Source organism: Varanus komodoensis, unplaced genomic scaffold (genome assembly GCF_004798865.1).
Source record: "Varanus komodoensis strain SLA01 unplaced genomic scaffold, ASM479886v1 scaffold63, whole genome shotgun sequence".
NCBI lineage: Eukaryota > Metazoa > Chordata > Lepidosauria > Squamata > Varanidae > Varanus > Varanus komodoensis.
The window spans coordinates 1,691,885-1,710,381 of NW_025336259.1; the positions used below are offsets into that span (position 1 = coordinate 1,691,885).

Consider the following 18,497-nt stretch of genomic DNA (forward strand, 5'->3'; position numbering starts at 1 on the left):
CTTTAGAAGGCCAGATGCTGAAGAGCAGTCAGGGTTGATCTCCTCTAGGACTGACCGGTTTGATTGCCTTGCTGTCCAAGGGACTCGCAGGAGTCTCCTCCAGCACCACAATTCAAAGGCCTCAATCCTTCAGCGCTCAGCCTTCCTTATGGTCCAACTTTCACAGCCATACATTGCAACTGGGAAAACCATAGCCTGGACTATACGCACTTTTGTTGGCAGGGTGATGTCTCTGCTTTTTAGTATGCTGTTTAGATTTGCCATCGCTTTCCTCCCCAGGAGCAAGCGTCTTTTAATTTCTTGGCTGCAGTCCCCGTCTGCGGTGATCTTGGAGCCCAGGAAAATAAAATCTGTCACTACCTCTATTTCTTTCCTATCTATTTGCCTGGAAGTGAGAGGACCGGATGCCATGATCTTAGTTTTGTTATGTTGAGTTTCAAGCCAACTTTTGTGATCTGCTCCTTCACCCACATCAAGAGGCTCTTTAGTTCCTCTTCGCTTTCTGCCATGAGAGTGGTATCATCTGCATATCTGAGGGTGTTGATATTTCTCCCAGCAATCTTAATTCCACCTGGTGATTCATCTCACCCCTCCTTTCTCATGATGTGCTCTGCATATAAGTTAAATAGGCAGGAGGACAGTATACGGCCTTGCCGAACTCCTTTCTCAGTTACCCATCTGCATACCAGCTGCTTGGGTGGGAGAGAGCAGCCCAGTGGGCACTGCCCATACTTCGCTTGCATGTTTCCGACTGCGTCTGGTCGTCTGCTGTGAGGGAAGGTCCTCCACGTGGATGGACCTCCAACCCAGCAGGGTTCTTCAGAGAAAGGGAGGGAGTTGGTCGTTGCGGACCATGGCGCGCATAGAATACTGCCAAGAGGAACGATATTGTTACCTATAGAAAACCAGCCGTGGTATTTCAGTGTGCCAGAGCTTGGATGTTCCGTCCTCGTTGGAATTCAGCTGCTCATAGACTCCCAATGAAGCTTGTGGGCTGCCATTAAAGGTGGTTTGCCTGTAAACTAAGTAGTTTGTTTTCAAAAGATTCCCGGGATGAATATGTACTTCAAAGACCATGGCTTTTTTACGGGATGGAGGGTGAAAAGCTTTTCTGGCCACCCCCGCAAACCAGAGCAATCCGTTGAAAAAAATCTTATCTGGAATATTCAGGATGCTACAGTTGTTCAGTCCATTGATACTTCTAGATTCAGCTTGAAATATTTCCAAGAGATTCCTGCAGATCTGCATGGAAGGGAGAAAGCTGTGAGAGTCAGTGTCTGTGAAATGTAAGCAAACAGCAGCCCTTAATTAGGCTAAAGGTAATCACTGTGCAGGCCAATTGTTTAATCATACTCCATCCCCTTCACCTAAGTTCCCTAACAGCATTACCTCTGAGTTGTGAGCCCAGTCAAAAGATTTGCTTAACAGATGCTTTTGGGCTTTGTTCCGTTCGCGCCGAGTTGGTCTTGGGAATGCTGGTTCAGCCAGAGCCAGAGATACGTGTTCCCATCCTGATCATCTTTCATTTAAGAATAACAGTGGGGCAGCACAAGTCTAGCCCTGATGATGTATGCAAGCACCTTGGAAGCGTGCAAGGAACCGTCGGCCCTAAGGAAATGTTCCAGTAACCTTCATTTATTTAGTAGCGCCCGTTAGCTAAAGCTCTCTGGGTGGCTCACAGAACAAAGCAGAAAATTGTAAAAATAAAATAGTAAATCAGGATATAAAAATCGTAAGTTTGCAGTGGAATAAAATCGAAGTCCACCGGCAGTACACAGATGTGGAGAGGCACTAATGCAGCTTTCAAAACAAGGACTAAAAAGCCAGGGGAAGTAAAAAGGTCTTACCTGGCACTGAAAAGACCAGGTGTCGGGAGGGCCGTCCACAACCGGAGTGCCACCACCAAAAAGAACCTGCGCATAGTAGCCAATCACCTCACCTCATTTGGTGAGGGTGCTCAGAGAAGGGCCTCTGAGAATGATCTTGGGGTCAGGGCAGGTATATGTGGAAGGAGGCACGCCTTTGGGTAACCTGCCCCATGTCACGTAAGGCCTTGTATGCGAATCCCAACACTCTGAGAGCAGAGTTGCTGCCAGTGCTGATCATGGGTCCCTGGTGTACTATCCCAAGATCGGGCAGGCCAGGCCAGGCGTCTCCCTGTGCTTCTCGGGCCATTGAAAGCTTGAAGTTTCGTTTTCCAAGGCAGTCTATTCTGCACTGCAGCAGTCCAGTTGGGAGGGTATGAGGCAGCCATCAACTGCCCCTCAGCTGCATCCATTGAGATAAGGTCATAGCTGGCCTTTCAGCTGAAGCTGCTAGACCCCAAGTGGAATCATTCCATGAAGCACATGGGTGGGAGACATAGCACAGATCCAAGGAAGTGCTTCTCCACACGACACATAGTTAAAACTATGGGATTCCTGTCCGGTGGCAGCCACCAATTTGGATGGCTTTGAAAGGGGATTGGGCCAATGCATGAGGGTTATCAACAGACACTGGTTCTCTTGGTTCAAGGCTGCCTCCAAGGGCAGAGGAGGCAGGCCTGTGTCATAGTCCTGGATCGCTGAACAGGATTACATCGTCCCAGCCACCCCGAAAAAGATCAGCCAAGTGGGTGCTTTCTGTTTTTACGTTGTGCTTTCCCTCGTATTGCTTGGTCTTTCTTTATTCACAGACATTCTCATGGTACACGAATGTGAAATTGTTAGGACTTAATGGCATAGCAGTTGACCCTAAATATTTGTACAGCTTCAAGCACCGTAGTATCCACACTCTTGCACTGCAGAGGTATCTGCTTATGCCAAGTGCACGGACAGTTCTGTGCTTCTGTGATTCTGCGTGAGCCGGACGTCCTTTAACCCGAACGAACGATGCTTGAAGTAGCGGCGAGTGTGTGAGGAAAGCTTGCGTGCAAAGTGATAGCTCTCTCGCAGCACAGGCTCTGCTGACGTTTAGATTTCTTCCTGAACTTCATTTCTCATTTATGAAAGACCCCAAAAAGATTCAGTAGCCCAGCTTTTGCTTTTCGTCCTCAGTGCTTAAGTTTAAACCCAGCTCAGGCACTGCTTCCGAGGAGGTTCCTTGGTGCTGATTCATCTGCTGCTGCCCTTTCATTTTCAATCGAGCCCGCACTGCCCATTTTCACCTGCTGTTTGCATGGGACTGGGGCTTTGGGGAAAATGCACTGCTTGAACGGAGCCTGCAGTAGCCTCACCCCTTGCCTGCCGAGCCACCATGGAGAGGCAGGAAGGTTTCGGACCGATTCTGTGCAGTGGCCAAGCCTGGTAGAACTTCTGTTCCTGTCTCTGCCTGCCGCACACTCCTGCTACCTGTCCCACCCGTGGGGACTGCCCCATAGTCGGTTACCTGTGGTGCCACTGTCCAGAGATAACCCTTTGAGCTGTCAGCGTAAACCTTCCGTATCTCCTGCTTACAACATGCAGAATAATTCTGACTGCAGCAGCAATGCCCTGCCAGCGAGCGTCGCTTCAAGACTTGCAGTGCAGCCCTGTGCACATGGAGGGGTTCGGTGGGGTTCACCCTTCTCGCCTTTTCTCTGCTCCCACCGCTAGAGTTGTTGATGTTTGACTTGGCAGAGCAGCTGTCCAGCTCGAGGCCCCTCCAGGTCTGCCCAGGTGCTCAGAAGAACCGCCTGCTCATTCTCACCACCCTCTCTCTCTTTCTCTCTCTGCAGCTTCGATACCAGCATGGGCTGGGGACTCCAGATCTAAGGCAGACGCTTCCTAACCTGAAAAACTTCCTGGAACACGGCCTCATGGTCCGGTGGTAAGTAGCACTGACTTCTTCTGTTCCATACAGTTTAGCAACGAACTTACCCAGCCCCTTAGATGAGCCGCTGAGGCCATTCTGAAAGGGCCGCCTCCTCAGAAAATAAGGAGGGTGGCTGCATGAAGAAGGGCCTTTTTGGGAGTGGCACCCCGACTTTGGAACGAGATCGCCAGAGCGGTTCACCTGGCGCTCTCTTTATGTTCTCTTTGCGCCAGGCAAAGACCTTATTTCACTGCTATTTTAATTGTTAGTTTGGTTTTAGTTTGGTGGTATATTGTAATATAGGGGGTGGTCATGCCTTTTATGTAAACATAGGTTCTGTTAAGATGCGGCATGGGTGCGCTTTTATTGTTCTTTGATTAAGAGTTTCATACCGTGTTTTTAATGTTTTATATAGATCTTTATATGGTTTTATTGTTTGCAATCTGCCTGGGGAGCCACGTGGCCAATGGGGCAGGCTAAAAATCTAATAAAAAGTAAACAAACAGTGGCAGTTTGTGGAACATGCCGTCCGATACAAAGAAGACTCTTGTTTTATCAAAATGACAAATGGGAGCATTCCTTTTTAAAGAAAAAAAGGAAAGCCGGAGAGTCAGATAAAGTGGCAGAAAGGAACTGTGGGGGTCTGTCCCAGAGGAGACGTGCAGCACTGGAAGGTGATTTATGCTGATCTGGAGGCAGGGAACTTGGACAACCAGAGTTGGACTGTCCTGTAGAAAAGCATTAAAAGAAAGTGGTCTCTGATGGGAAGTTTTAATTTCAAAATAAAGAAGATCTCTCTCTTCTTTTTTGGATGAAGGCCCCGAGTTCCTCATATGCTATATTCTGCCTGTATTGTTGCAATAAAAAGCTGGGGGAAAGGCTTAGGCCTCTTCTCTTCTCTTCTCTTCTCTTCTCTTCTCTTCTCTTCTCTTCTCTTCTCTTCTCTTCTCTTCTCTTCTCTTCTCTTTAAAACTTCTGAAGACAGGAGGGTCCAGGTAGTGGGGCTTTCAGTTCTCTGATAGCCACCCCCCCACTTTACTGTTCCCTCTCTCCCCATAGTACCCCCCCCCCACAAGCTAGTTATCCAGTGATAGCAATTTTTGCTACATTGCACTGTGATGGAGTAAATGCAAGCCTTATATTCCTCGAATGATATTCTCCTGCCTGTTACCTCGTTCTTTCCACTTCTGCCGCCGCATTCTTTTCAGTTAAGTCAGAGAACCTATTTAACATGAACAGGTATTAGTCAGGTTATGATCCCTGACATGGATAAAGATCGAGTATGCCAGCCATCTGATGAATAGATCCAACCATTGGAGAAACTCACACTCTGCTCTTTTGTCCTGAGAAAGCCCAGCCAAAAGGAGTTCACTTCCCCAGTCCTGTGGGAAAGGGAACCCTGCTCCAGGCTCTGGTGGGCCCCAGGGCCCTAGTCCTGTCCATCAGCCCAACACCAAAGGTCGGTTGGGGCGAGCATTGTTGTGGAGTGTTCACAGGAAGCTCTTTTCAGTATTCCTTGTTGCTTGTAAACTGCCTTGAGAATTAATTAGAAGGCAGATTAAAAATCCTCAAAACACATAAATATGCAGGAGTTGGCCTTCCCCGCTGTGGAATTCTGGATTTTGACTTGAGGTGGACCATCGTCCCGCTTTGCCTTCCTAGAGTGGCATGTCCTCATTACCAAGACAAAACACATTCATCGCCTGGCTAATATTTCAGAACATGTGTGGCTATTAGCCATATTTCTCTGGGACTATCATATTCCCATACAGGGCCTATCTGTGCCTCATTTCTTTCTCACCTCCAAGGCTCAGATAGGCCTGATGATTCTGAACAGTGCCTCTTGGTCCTTCCTTGCAGTGAAACGGTAATGAGGCTTTTCATAGACCCTTCCTCAAGGGGAAAATTAGGGGGCCACGTTCCCAGCCAGGGCAGTTCGGTGCAAGCGCGCTTGACTGCACGAGCCCTGTTCGCATGTGCGCGAATGGCTGACGGGGTATCTGCAGGGCCCCAGCTACTAAAATGAAGATTTATGGCAGCTTATATACCGCAGGTAGGCCATCCCATTGACTGACGGCGGTCTCTGGCCTCCCGTGCCTGACAAAGCATTGCCAGATGCCAGTCACGTGCGTGCCTCTGTCCGGATGAGGTGGGGCCAGGGTGGGCACGTCTCTGACTTGTCCATTCACAACTCGTTTTTCACTTGGTTTCTTTCCCTCGACAATCTCTCTGCCTTTGTGTTCCTCCAGCATATTGGGTAGCTTAGTTTGGGACACCAAGTGCAGCCATTCCTGGATGGAGGTCATCTATCCATAGCGATTCTCTCACTGGGAATAGGCAGGTTATAAATAAATAAATATGCCGCCGCTGCTGCTGCTGCAGGCACCAGTAACGCTCCCCAAAGAGCTTTGCTAGATTTTATTTATTTATTTAGAATTTTTGTATGCCCTCCCATTTGCATGAGCCTCGGGACAGCTTGCATACAATAAATAAACACAATCTAAGTCACTCTTCCTTCCTTCCTTCCTTCCTTCCTTCGTCACTATTTATTTATTTGTTTAGAATTTTTGTATGCCGTCCCATTCGCATGAGCCTCGGGACGGCTTACATACCATAAACAAACACAATACAAATAATGCACATAAAATCCAGATTCACCCTGGCTGCACAATTAAAACCAATAAATATTAAACATTGTTAAAATACTGTTTGAATAAAAAGGTCTTAGCCTGGTGCCGAAAAACAAATAACGACGGCGCCAGGCGGACCTCTCTGGGGAGCGCATTGCACGGGCGGGGCGCCACCGCAGAGAAGGCCCTCCTCCGGGTACTTTGCCTCCTGATGGCTCTCCCGGAGGAGGGCCTCTGCCGCAGATCTCAGGGGGCGGGAGGGCAACTGGGGAAGAAGGCGTGAACCTCAGATGAACCACAGTGACGGCCTGCTAGCCATTGAGCTACATCTGAGATCTTGCTACTGACATATAACGCCCTAAGCAGTTTTGGAGCGGGTTATCTGGCAGACTGCCTTCCCTCGTGTGTAGCCATCTGACCATTAAGGTGCACCCGGAAGGGCCTCACTCACCATTCTGAGATGTTCAGACTGTCGCCATGTGTACGTCAGTGATGGGCCTTTTGGATGGTGGCCCCCACCCTGTGGAAAGAGCTCCCCCTTGTTCTGGCACCCTTCACAAGCCTCTTGAGATTACCTGCTCCTTTAGGCCCTTTCCCGCCCCGAAATTTTTGCCCCTCCTGTGTCACCACTGTTGCTGCTGCAGTTGCAGCTGAAGTTGCAGCTATGTTGCATTGCTTTGAAATTATACATTTGAAACTTTAAATGTGATTTTAATCATGCTTTTATGATTTCTATGGTTACCTCTTAGGGATTTTTAACCTCTTAGGGATTTTTAACCATGCTCAGGAGTGTCAAAATGATAGCAGCGAGGGAGCAGACCATATTTTTGCTGGGAGGGGGTCCCAGAAATTTGGTGCCACTGCAGAGTAGGTACCATCCCAGGTAAGTGCAGGCTATACCTGCAAAATGATGCGGCATGTCATGGAGGCAGGACCTGTGAGGTGGATCATAACAGAGAGCTGTGAATATGGGTGCCGTATAGTATAAATGTTGGTACTAATGTTACATTCCAGTGATATAGTATATATCCATTTCATTATATTTTGTCCTTCCTCACAAGGAAGTGTTAGGATTTATTTGTTTATTTGTTTATTTATTTATTTATTGGTTTATTACATTTATATGCTGTCCTTCACTATCGCATCTCAGGATGGCTTACAAGATTAAAACCAATAGTCATAAAAACAGCCAATACAACAGTACAATAAAATTACTATAAACCAATACAGATAAATCAAAAGCGACTGAACCACTAAAACGGCTAATTTTTAAAATAATGATTAAATAAGAAAGTTTCATGAATTTGCCACTGTTAGGCCTCAACGGCTCAGTCGTTGATCATAAATATTTGTATGGCTCCAACGCCTGTAGTATCCACACTCTTGAAATGTCAAGGTTTTGCTTATGTTCAGTGCTGAAAGCTGCAGAAGAGAGGAAGCGGAGTCCACGCATGCTTGGATGCCAGGCAGCTGACCCAAAAGCGCGAATGCTCAGCTGCCAGAGTGGTAGCAGAGCCCCCCACGCATGTGCTCTGCGGGAGAACTGGAGCGGACTCAGAAAATGCTGGAGAAATGCGCTAGCCCCAGCCATAGCTTTGGACACAATTCAGGGAGTGCTCTTGTGCTAAACAGGCGCGAAGGCCCCACGGCCTTGAGGGGCAGCGTTGTCCAACACGTTTCTTATCTGACTGATGCTTGTTTGAGTTTAATTTCTCCGTCTTTAAAATTCAAGACTAATGCCAAGAGACTTGGAGAAAACAGCCCTTTAATAGGCTAATATTTAAACAGTTTGTCCCGTGATGGGGCAGCCCACCCATCCAGAGAATTCTGCGCAAGCCTTCACAGACATGGCTCCACTCTGAGCCGTGCACTGGACCCTCCTCCTCTCGTTCATTTCGGATTTTTCTCAGGCAACATTTGCTTTGGGATATGTGGCATAACCTTTAAAACGATTTACTTGTCAGTTTTTGCATCCCAAAGAAGCAATTTATGGCTTCAGAATATTTGTTCTTTGTTTTGTCATTCCAAACATCAGTTTTTCTGTGTTGACACAGATTGCTAGTGAAATATGCGTGCCGGCACGGGAAAACGCGGCTTCTCTTGGACACGCTTAAATAGCCCTCACAGGAGGAATGGAGTACCGCTTCTTCAGAAACAAACTACAAATGCAGATTCTGTTTGTTGAGGGGGAAAACAGATGAAGTTAAGCCTCGCGTCTTGTCTTGTGTATGATGTATGTTTGCTCCCTCAGATAACTTCCGTGCAGTGCTGAGCCGGAAGCCTCCTAGTGAACTCTGGGATGAGAAAGGGGGCTTTTGAGGTGGGTGAAATTTTTTATTCCCCCCACCACATGCACACTCGTGTCTGTTCCGTTTGCTGCTTCTTTGCAGCCTGGCCGTGGCACAGAGGCTGTGTTTCCTTTCCTCCCCACACACCCTGGTGTGAGAAGCATCTCCCAAGCCAGCAGCCCAGCAGTGTCACGAAGCCACTCCAGAGTGAGGGCAAAGCTGCTGCTTCTCTCACTTTTCATATTTTCTGGGGAAACAGGAGGGGAGAAACAGCATTAAGCAGTTGTTGAACACGTGGCTTCCTCTTGGTTGTTTCCTTGATTTATACCTGGCATTTCCACCCAGAAATGGTGCTCGAGGCAGCCAGTAAGCAGTGGTGGGACCTGCTCCCAGGGCAGAGTTAGTCATGTGGGGCTTTGCTCCTACCTCGAAGTGCACCTGAGCAGTGCTTGAGACCGGGGGGAGTCCTCGCCTCTGACTTGAAGGCTGGTTTGCATATGTGTACAGGTGAGTGCAGAGACCGGATTATCTGAAATATATATACAGAGAGAAAAAGAGATGAGAACAATGTGCATATTGACCCATCATGCACAGCTGGGCCTTGAACTCCTGGCCTGGCTGTGAGGAGGTTTCCCCGGCAAGCCACCCGAGGGCAGAAAGTAAGACTTGCGATACCAGGCATCTAGCAAACACATTCTCATGTTGTCATGCCTCATCGTGCCAGAACATCCAGTTTCCACTTGCTTTCGTTGCTGGCCGTGTCCTTCTGGCACCCTCCAGTCACTCGGCCATCTTTCGTGGCTATTTATGCCGTAATCGTTAAAGAGGTGGGAGACCATTTGTCTTTTCTTTAATACGGTTGACATGATATTGGCTGAAGGGTTTGCCTAAAGCGGCAAATGTTTCAGATGGCTATAAACCAACTTAAACTCCTTCACGTCTTGCTGCCATGAGGTCATCTTTACAGCAAAAGCGGGAGGGGGTGGCGGGGAGCAGAGAGCAAAATGTTTAAGTTAGCTTTTTTGTTGAAGCCTTCTCGTAGCGCTGGGCTATAGCTGTGTGCTCTGGCTGGTGGCCAGACAGGCGAGTTTTAGTATTTTAACCAGCTGTGGTCAAGTAATGTCCCTTGGAGGGAACATTTGCAGGGAGTGAAAGATACATACTTGAGACTCGGAATTCGATTCTGCCTTTGCAACAAAGAAAGCTGTATGGCTTTTACAAGCATATTAAATAGCAGGAATACCCCATTTGGTTTAAAGACAAACAAAAAGGAAGGTGTTTTTGATCAGGATTGTGGGTGGTGGCAGGGCGGATGGCCCTTTGAGTACGATGACAAAGGAATGGATGGGGTTGTGTAATCGGTGTGGCTTCCAAATGCAGCTTCAGTGTACGTAGCTGCAGAATGGCTGGCCTTGTGGGCCATTCTGTGCGCGTATTCCTTCGTGCAGCGTGTAGGCAGTGGAGATTGCACGAGCGTTTGAGGAGCCAGGCGTTCAGTTGACAAAGCTTCCCAAGCTGGGGCCCTTTAGGTATTCCCCATCTTGAGGAAGGCTTGGGTAGCTGTTCAGGTGTTCTGCCCCCACTCCTAGGAAGAAGCAGCAAGCGAAAGGTGGGCTGTTCAGCGTTCCTCTCCTGCTCCTCTCACAGTGTGGCAAAGTGAACTGGGAGCTCTCCCCCAGAATCTCTTGGCGTGCAGCGAATGGAAGGAAGGGTCTGAGCCTGCGTCTCACCCCTGATCCCTCTCTTGGTGCAATTTGGTGGAGCTCAGGAGATAAAAATGCCTGAACTGGGCCTTAGATCCAACTCTGAAGCTTATCCGAAACAGATCTGGGGGGTAAAGTCTCCAAAGTTCAGACTGACAAATAGTTCCACTGATAACAGGAATTTGTAAACTTTCACATTAACTGTAACTTGGGTAGGGAACTTGGGTGCAAAAATTTAAAACGTAGCCAAGCGATCCGGGAACAAGTCCTGTAGCCAAAGCGTGCAGAGGGACTCTTGCCCTCTCTTTGCAAGTCGCTCAACTCAGAAAACAAAGCAAAGCCACAACTCTTGTGGCACCTTAAAAGGAAAATTTGCATGGCACTGGCTTCTGCTGACCAGGCGGACCTGTACCTATGCATTCCCACGGATGCAGTGGAAAAAAATGCCAAGATTGGGGCGAAGTGGCGACGGCACGCAGGACGTCCGTCTGCGATTGCTCCATCAGAGCGGAAATGTATGCAGAGGGACCCTGCGCAGCAGCAGCGCTTGGCAACGGTGCAGCCCTCTTTGGATGGCCGAGTGAACGAACACCTGTAGCAGAACAAAACCAACAGGGTCTTGTAGCTCCTTGCCGACGAGCACGTTCATGACGGCAGCAGCTTCCATGGATTATTTTCCCCTTCATTGGAGCCAAATGAATAGAGCTGAACTTTTTGGAACAATTTCCTCTGGAACTTGCTTTTCTAGGAAACTGGCATGTAGCGCCTTTCCGAATTCTGAAACGAGGATATGTGTGTGTGTGTGTGTGTGTGTGTGTGTGTGTGTGAGAAATGGAGGAAGAAATCCAGAGAAAGGGGGGAAGACTTGTGCTTCTGAGGCATCCAAGGAGATGCCCCGATTTCGGAGTCCAGCACAGGTGTTTTTGTGTTAAGGACTGCCGTTGGCTCTGAGCCTCTCCACCAGGACAGGGCGACCACCAGCCAGTGGCCTTAGCCAGGGCTGTCCCTGCTTAGCTTCCAGAATGAGGCAGGATCGGGCCCTTTAGGCTGTGTGGTGGCTGGAATTCCAGTGTGAATGGAAGAAAACTAGCAAATCTCAAACAGGGCAGGGAATAGGTGGCTGGCCCTGGGCTTAGAAAAGTCGGGTTCAGATCTCTGTTGAATGACAAGGTTATTGCTTGCCGTGGTGGAGCGGCTTCTCCTTTGCGCGAACTCTTTCTTGGGGGGTATTGCGGAAAAGAAAAAAGCGAGAATAACGCACCCATGACTTATAACCAGAACATGTGCCTTTGGATTAACAAGAAAAACCTATTACGTGATGATGATTGCCAATTACAAATTTGTGCCCCGCTTCCTCAAACGTAGTAATCGTTCTGATTCGGAAAGCAAAAACATTTCCATGACATCCCCGAGCTCCGTTGTTTTAACACCGATTCTCGTCATCTTTTCTAGTGATCGGCACCACATTTCCAGCGCCATTCCAGTTCCAAAGAGGCAAAGCTCTGTGTTTGGGGGCTTGGATGCCGGCTCCTCCAGCAGCCGTCCTTCTCCTGACAAGGGACTCCGAAAGCGGGCCAACTCCGAGAACGAGAGACTGCAGTACAAGACCCCACCTCCCAGTTACAACTCTGCTTTAACACAGCCCATCGCCATTGTGGGAGAACCGGATAAAAGGGCTGGATCTTTATCCTCCTCTTTAGATACCTCCATGGACTTCTCCAAGGAAAGCAGAATGGGGGAGAATTTATGTAACAGTCTTAATGGTGAAAACAGAAACCTGAACAATTCCCAAGAGAAGCCGGAGCCTTTCCTGGGACCTCCGCGTGCAATAAATGGGGCAGCGTTGCCCGGCGAGCAGCCGTGCGTGTTCCGTGGGCCCCTCGGCACAGACCTCCTCTGCACGGTCGAGCAGGCGGAAGAGATCATGGGCATGGAGGCGACCGGCTTTGGCACGGGAGACCAGCTCGAAGCCTTCAACTACATTCCCGTGGACCACGCCGTGGCAGTGGAATGTGACGACCAGGTCCTGGGGGAGTTCGAGGAGTTCTCCCGCAGGATCTGTGCACTGAACAAGGATGCCCCGACTTTCCGCAGGCCACGGAAGGGCTCTGATAAGTGAGCTGCGGACGCCGTGGCAGTGGTGGCACGTCACAGAGGTGAAATTATATATATCTGGAACGAAGATGAAACTTGCACTCATAATTCCTGTTCAGTTATGGGTGGAATGGTGGGGTGGGGCGGAGGGGGAGAACTCTTGCTATAGTTTTGGGAAATGGCTTTTGTTTCCAACCATCACGACGTATCCGAAGCCCAGATATATCTACTGCTTCCTATCCTGGTTTCCTAGCATTCACAACCCGCTCCGGTAAATTGGATCAGGCTGTTTTTGTATCGTCTGCTTAAGTTTATTCTGTCGGTTTCTTTGGAGGAGGTGCAGGGAAGGCAAGCCAGGCGCTTGGCTGGAGACGAGCAGAGGGGTTTGTGTGCGCCTGCATGCATGGATGTGATCTGCCCCCTCCACGGCTTGCTGCACTCGGCCGGGCCTTCCGATGGGTTCAGGGACGCCCACAGACTGTCGTCCTTGCCTGGGAAATGGGGGCAGGCTCAGCAGGGGACCTGCCACGCCCAAATCCCCAACAAGACCCATCAGGCCTCCCCTCTGCACGCAGTTCTATTCCCTCCCTCCACCCCTCCCTCCCTCCCTCCACCCCTCCAGCTGCTGGCAGTCACTGCGCATGGCCTGGTCAGATGCCTGGGGAATGGACGGAAACCCTTGCATACGCTCTGTGCATTCCAGTGGGCCCATGTGCAGGGCATGCTTCCAGGCCAAAGCACCTGGGCAGGGGGAGCGACTCGCCCTGCTTTCCTGCCACCCCGGTCTCACCAGTGCGCAACCGAAGCCCCCTCCCCTGTCCAAAGTACACCCATTGCTTTGCCTTGAAGGGCCCAGCCTGCCGCACACATTCAGCCCGAAGACCTGTAGATGGGCGCTGCTGCTTTCGGACCATGGTAGCTCTCTAGCCTGCTTGGCGGACGGCTCATGTACTCCAGGTGTGTCCACGGGACCATAAAAGTATAACGAAACAGCCTCTCGGCACATGATTATTAGCATCATCATTTCAGACCCTATCAAGCTGTGAAGCGTTTACAAATGTGCAAGACAGAATTTAATATATACCGTGCAATAGATTTGGGATTACATGAAACGGAGTTTAATAGTGCTTGGTGTTGACCATATTTAATATTGTACTTAATCTTTTTTCAAATTAAAAAAAAAATCAGCCAAGCCTTCCATACTTTTAAACTGGAGCTATCTTCAATGATTTGTCAATGGGGCAAGTTTGACTCTGGGTGAGGTAGTTGACCACTGGCCCACGTGTTTCCAGCTGCACTAATGTACAAGCGGATTTTGGGATCTGCTTGGAATTCCTGACGATATGCATTTTGGAGTTCAGATGTGTCTGGCTCTTGCTTTCTACATTGTATACCGAAGTCTGGGCTCAATTGTGAGCTCATAAATATATATATATGTATTGCAGAATAAAAGTTTAATTTACTTCATGGTGCCTGATAACTTCTTTTCCCTGCTTTAACTCCTCCTCGAATCTTTCCTCCAGGACATTGAATAATTTCACAATGTAATTGAAACTACTGCTAGGGAAACGGTCCACACATGTCAGGGAAGTCTTGGACAGGGAGACAGTATGCCACTGGAGTGACTGTTCCTGCACTGACTCACAAGAAACTAACTATAGAAATCATATTTTAATTTTGCACTTAACCTTCAGTTGAGGGACTGCAGGTGGCGCAGTGGTTTAAACCGCTGTGCTGCTGGGCTGGTTGATCGAAAGGTCGCCGGTTCGAATCTGCACAACGGGGTGAGCTCCCGTTGCTCCGTCCCAGCTCCTGCCAACCTTGCAGTTCGAAAGCCTGCAAATGCAAGTGGATGAAAAGGTACCACTTTGGTGGGCAGGTAACAGCGTTCTGTGCACCTCGGTGTTTAGTCATGCCGGCCACATGAGCACGGAGACCGTCTGCGGACAAGCGCTGGCTCCCTCGGCCAGGAAACGGAGCTGAGCACCGCCCCTGAGAGTCAGGCATGACTGGACGTAATATCAAGGGGAAACCTTTACCTTTACCTTTTAACCTTCAGTTAAGTTTGCCTTTCCCCAGCCTTGGTGCCCTCCTGATGCGGCTTCCATGATCGAGATGTACGCAAGAGGGTAGCATTCCTCCTCTGAAGCCGCACAGAAGAGAAATGAAATGGGTTTTCTTGTATTTAATACATAGCACTAATGGAGAACCAGGGTGGTGGTGTGGTTGAACTGGGACTTGGGAGATCCTGGGTTCTAATACCCACTCAGCTGTGACACTCACTGCCAGCTTGCCCTACCTGAGAAGATGGTTGTTGTGAAGATAACATGGAAAGGAGGACTTTGGAAACTGCCTTGGGTTCGTTGCAAAAGGGGGGAAAGCAGGGTAATGATATAATAATCAGTGTATGCAAATTAAGTTGGAAAACCAAACTGGGAACTACTGAGTCCCATCAGACTGAGGATCTTTCACCTGGCCAGGAGAGATGACCTGGAGCGTGTGGAACATCTCACCTTCTTGCAGCACATCGGCATTTATCATGAGTTTTGGGGTAACCTGCAAGAAGGTACCGATGGGCGCGTGGAACAGCGCGGATCTCTCTCCAGGAGGCTTCCCAGAAAAACCATCACCACAGCCTCTTTCTTGCTTCCTTGAACTGGTCTTAGCTGGGTTCTGTGTCAGGTTTGGAATCGTCCCATCTAGTAGAGGGCCGGGCAATGTGATGGCCTCCCTTGGACTACAGCTCCCATCATCCCTGGCCATGTTGACTTGGGCTTGTCATCCAAAACGTCTGGAGGAGGCCAGTTGCTTTACCCCTGGTCCACGCCTTGCATGCAATCAGAATACGGCGAGGTAGAAGCAGGCCAGTCTTGTGGGCCACTAGCTCTGTGACGTGGGGTCTTGGTAGGTTATTCCCAGCTCCAAAACACAGTTGGACCCCACCTGTATAAAAGCGCCTTTGCTGTGCATATTTCGCAGGCAAAAAGTGGCAATGGGGATAAAGATCTGGCTGGCCCCTGCTATCTATTGCAAGCTAGGAGGGCTTTCATCCTCCAGGACTCCCTCGGTGTGGCAGCCGATGGATAGCAGGGACCCGCAGGTCTGAGCACAGGGAGCCAGGAGGCTAGTAGGGAGGGCTAGAAATCCGATAATTAAAGATCCCCAATTCTGGCCTGCTTGCAGGCGCTGTCTGGATATTTCCAAGCCCAGCACCCATCCTAGGGAGTGGCCCTCCTGGGGGAAACCTTCGTGTACGCTGTGCTCCTCTGAGGTGCCCCTCCAAGGGCCTTGCCCAAGGGATGCTGGGGGGACGTGGCAGGAAGGTGTCTCCCCCAGTTACAGGATGCTTCCTCCAGTGATGACATCGCTTTAGTGCCAGGTTAGGACTTGCATTTAACAGCATATAAGATTTTAATAGCTCCTGGGGTTAATTATTAATTGCTTAAAATGATATGAAATCATATGCAAATGTACATCGAGAGAGGTGTTGCTGCCACTCTATGCGACTCTGGTGCGCCCGCAACTGGAGTATTGTGCTCAGTTTTGGGCCCCTCGTTACAAGAAGGATATAGCCAGGTTGGAGTCAGTGCAGCACAGGGCCACAAGGTTGGTGGCCGGATTGCAGGGGATGCCGTATGAGGCGAGACTGAGGGAGCTGGGTCTCTTCAGCCTGGAGAAGAGGAGACTCAGAGGGGTATGTTGGCGACATGCAGGTATGTGGGGGGGTGTCACACGGAGGTGGGGAAAGACCTGTTCTCCCCTGCAGAGGAAGGCAGGATGCACTCCAATGGAGCAAAGCTCAGGGAACCAAGGTTCCATTTGGATGCCAGGAAGCACTTCCTGACAGTCGGGACCCCCAGGGTGTGGAATGGGCTTCCACGGGAGGTCGTTGAGGCCCCATCGGTGCGGGTGTTCAAGGACAGGCTGGACATGCACATGGCAGGCATGTCATGAGTGGAGCCGGCTGAAGCCAGGGGTCAGACTAGATGGCCCAGGAGACCCCTTCTGACTCGCCATGTTTCTGTGTATTTTGTACTGGTGGGGAGGGGCAAGTCCAGCTACACGACGTCAAACAGGAAGGAGCACAGAGAGACATAGGTATACCTACATTTACCAATGGGTACATTTGCCTGTTTCAGTCCCTGGCAACCCATTGTTCTTTTGTGCTTTTGTGTTAATATGTGATCCTTTTTAAATCTCCGATAAATGTGTATTTTGATGTACTTGAACGGCTTTCCAGCTTCCAGAGAAGTCCCAAGTCTGAGGCACAGTTAAATTCGGATGGCTCCTTGGTCCGAGCAGTGATCAAAATGCCTAAGCTGCTTTGACCCCTTGATGTTCTTCTTGCTGACCAGATTCTGAATGTGAATGAAGCCCATCTCAAGAGGGCAAGCTTCGTGATGAGAAGTGGGACTAAATATTGTTCTGTGATCACATACACATGGACGCTTGCTGTTGCAGATCCAATTAATCTGCTGCAGTTGTGTTGAACGGCCCTTAGCCGACGGGGGATGCTTGTCCCAGTGACGGGCACCTCCCTGAAGGTTTTGGAACACACATCACGTTGAACTCCCGTCTGCAGAATCTGCTTTTTTTCTCTTCGAGGTGCCGTCCACCCAACCCGTAAGTCGACATGGCCTTCTTAAAACCCGCATTTGCGAGGAGCTAACTATTAAAACATGGATGTAATTCATTGTTGGACTGAACTGGTGGGAGGAAGGCATGGGTGGGTGGAGAGATGTCAGCACTTCATACCTTCCCGCTCACCTTCCAGAGCCGGTGCACTGTAGCGGTTCGAAAGCTGGCAAAGAGGAGGCCGAGCTGGGCTCCAGTTCACACTCCCCCATCAATTCTCTGAGTTCCTTCAGGTCAGTTGCTGTCATTCAGGAAAGGGCAACTCAAATGATTAATGCCTGTAGCAGCTCCCTATGGATTAATGTTGCAGCAGCTGAGTGTGCCGTGGGGGAGGGGGGGTGCACAAAATTAGGAATGGCATGGAAGAAATGGAGAGGGAGGCATTTTCCTCCCCACTACAAGAGCCCAAAGGGGACACCAATGAAGCTGGTGGGTGGGATAGTCATGACAGATGGAAGAAGTCTTCCTTCACAATACACATAGTTAATGATGGAAGTCACTGCCGGAAGATGTAGAGGGTGGCTTTACAAGGGGGTGGGACCAATACATGGAGGAGAAGAGAGGTCAGTAGCCGCTAGGCCTGATGACCATGCGCTATGTCCAATATCCAAAGCAGTGTTACTACTATTATCTGTTCTGCCCCGCAGCTGAAGCCCTCTTTGTACACCAGTTGCTGAGGAACGCGAGTGGAGTTGCGCTTGTGCTCGCCTTGGGGGCTTCCCTTCATGGCATCCGTTTGGCCACCGAGAGAGCAGAAAGCAGGACCAAAGGCCTTCAGTTCCCACAGGTCTCTTCTTACATCCTCAGCTGTCCCCAAGCTGCCTTCCAGATACGCTGGACTGAGACTCCCATCGTTCCCAACCAGCATGGCCGGGCTAGTTGATGGGAACTGCAGTCCAGCGACATCTGGAGGAGACCAGCTGGGTGGCGGCTGTCCTGCAGAATCTCCCAGGTCGCTTCGTGTGCATAACTCAAGCTGAGGAGGGAGCCAAGTGGGCTTCGCAGAACTCAAGGGAGGACAGGTGGGGCAGACGTGCAGTGCATGAGATCCTTCCCTACAAACCATGTGACTTGCACAGAATGCGCAAGGAATTCTGGGAATGGGGCAAGGGCCCTGTTGGTTGCAAGGGGGTTTCCTCCGGAAGAACTCCGACTGGGTTCAGCCCTAATACTCTTCCATCCAGTACAGAGCCAGGTATGTTTTTTTTTTTTTTTCTATTTATATCCTGCCTTTTTCCTACAAAGGGCTCAAGGCAGCTTACATCATTCTCCTCCTCCATCTCATTCCCACAACAACAACCCTGTAAGGTAGGCTGGGCTGAGAGTCTGTGACTGGCCCAAAGTCACCCAGTTGGCTCCATGGCCGAGCGGGGACT

General features: G+C 49.7%; 1 protein-coding gene across 1 annotated transcript in view; it reads left to right on the forward strand.

Annotated features, from left to right (window-relative positions):
* Positions 1-13,953, forward strand: part of UVRAG (UV radiation resistance associated) — a 100,158-nt gene extending 86,205 nt beyond the window's left edge. Inside the window, exons 14-15 of the mRNA XM_044450151.1 lie at positions 3,695-3,786; positions 11,845-13,953. Of these exons, the coding sequence (XP_044306086.1) occupies positions 3,695-3,786; positions 11,845-12,511 (759 nt within the window). The 3' untranslated portion in view covers positions 12,512-13,953. The remainder of the gene's footprint in view (positions 1-3,694; positions 3,787-11,844) is intronic.
* Positions 13,954-18,497: the final 4,544 nt, after the last annotated feature.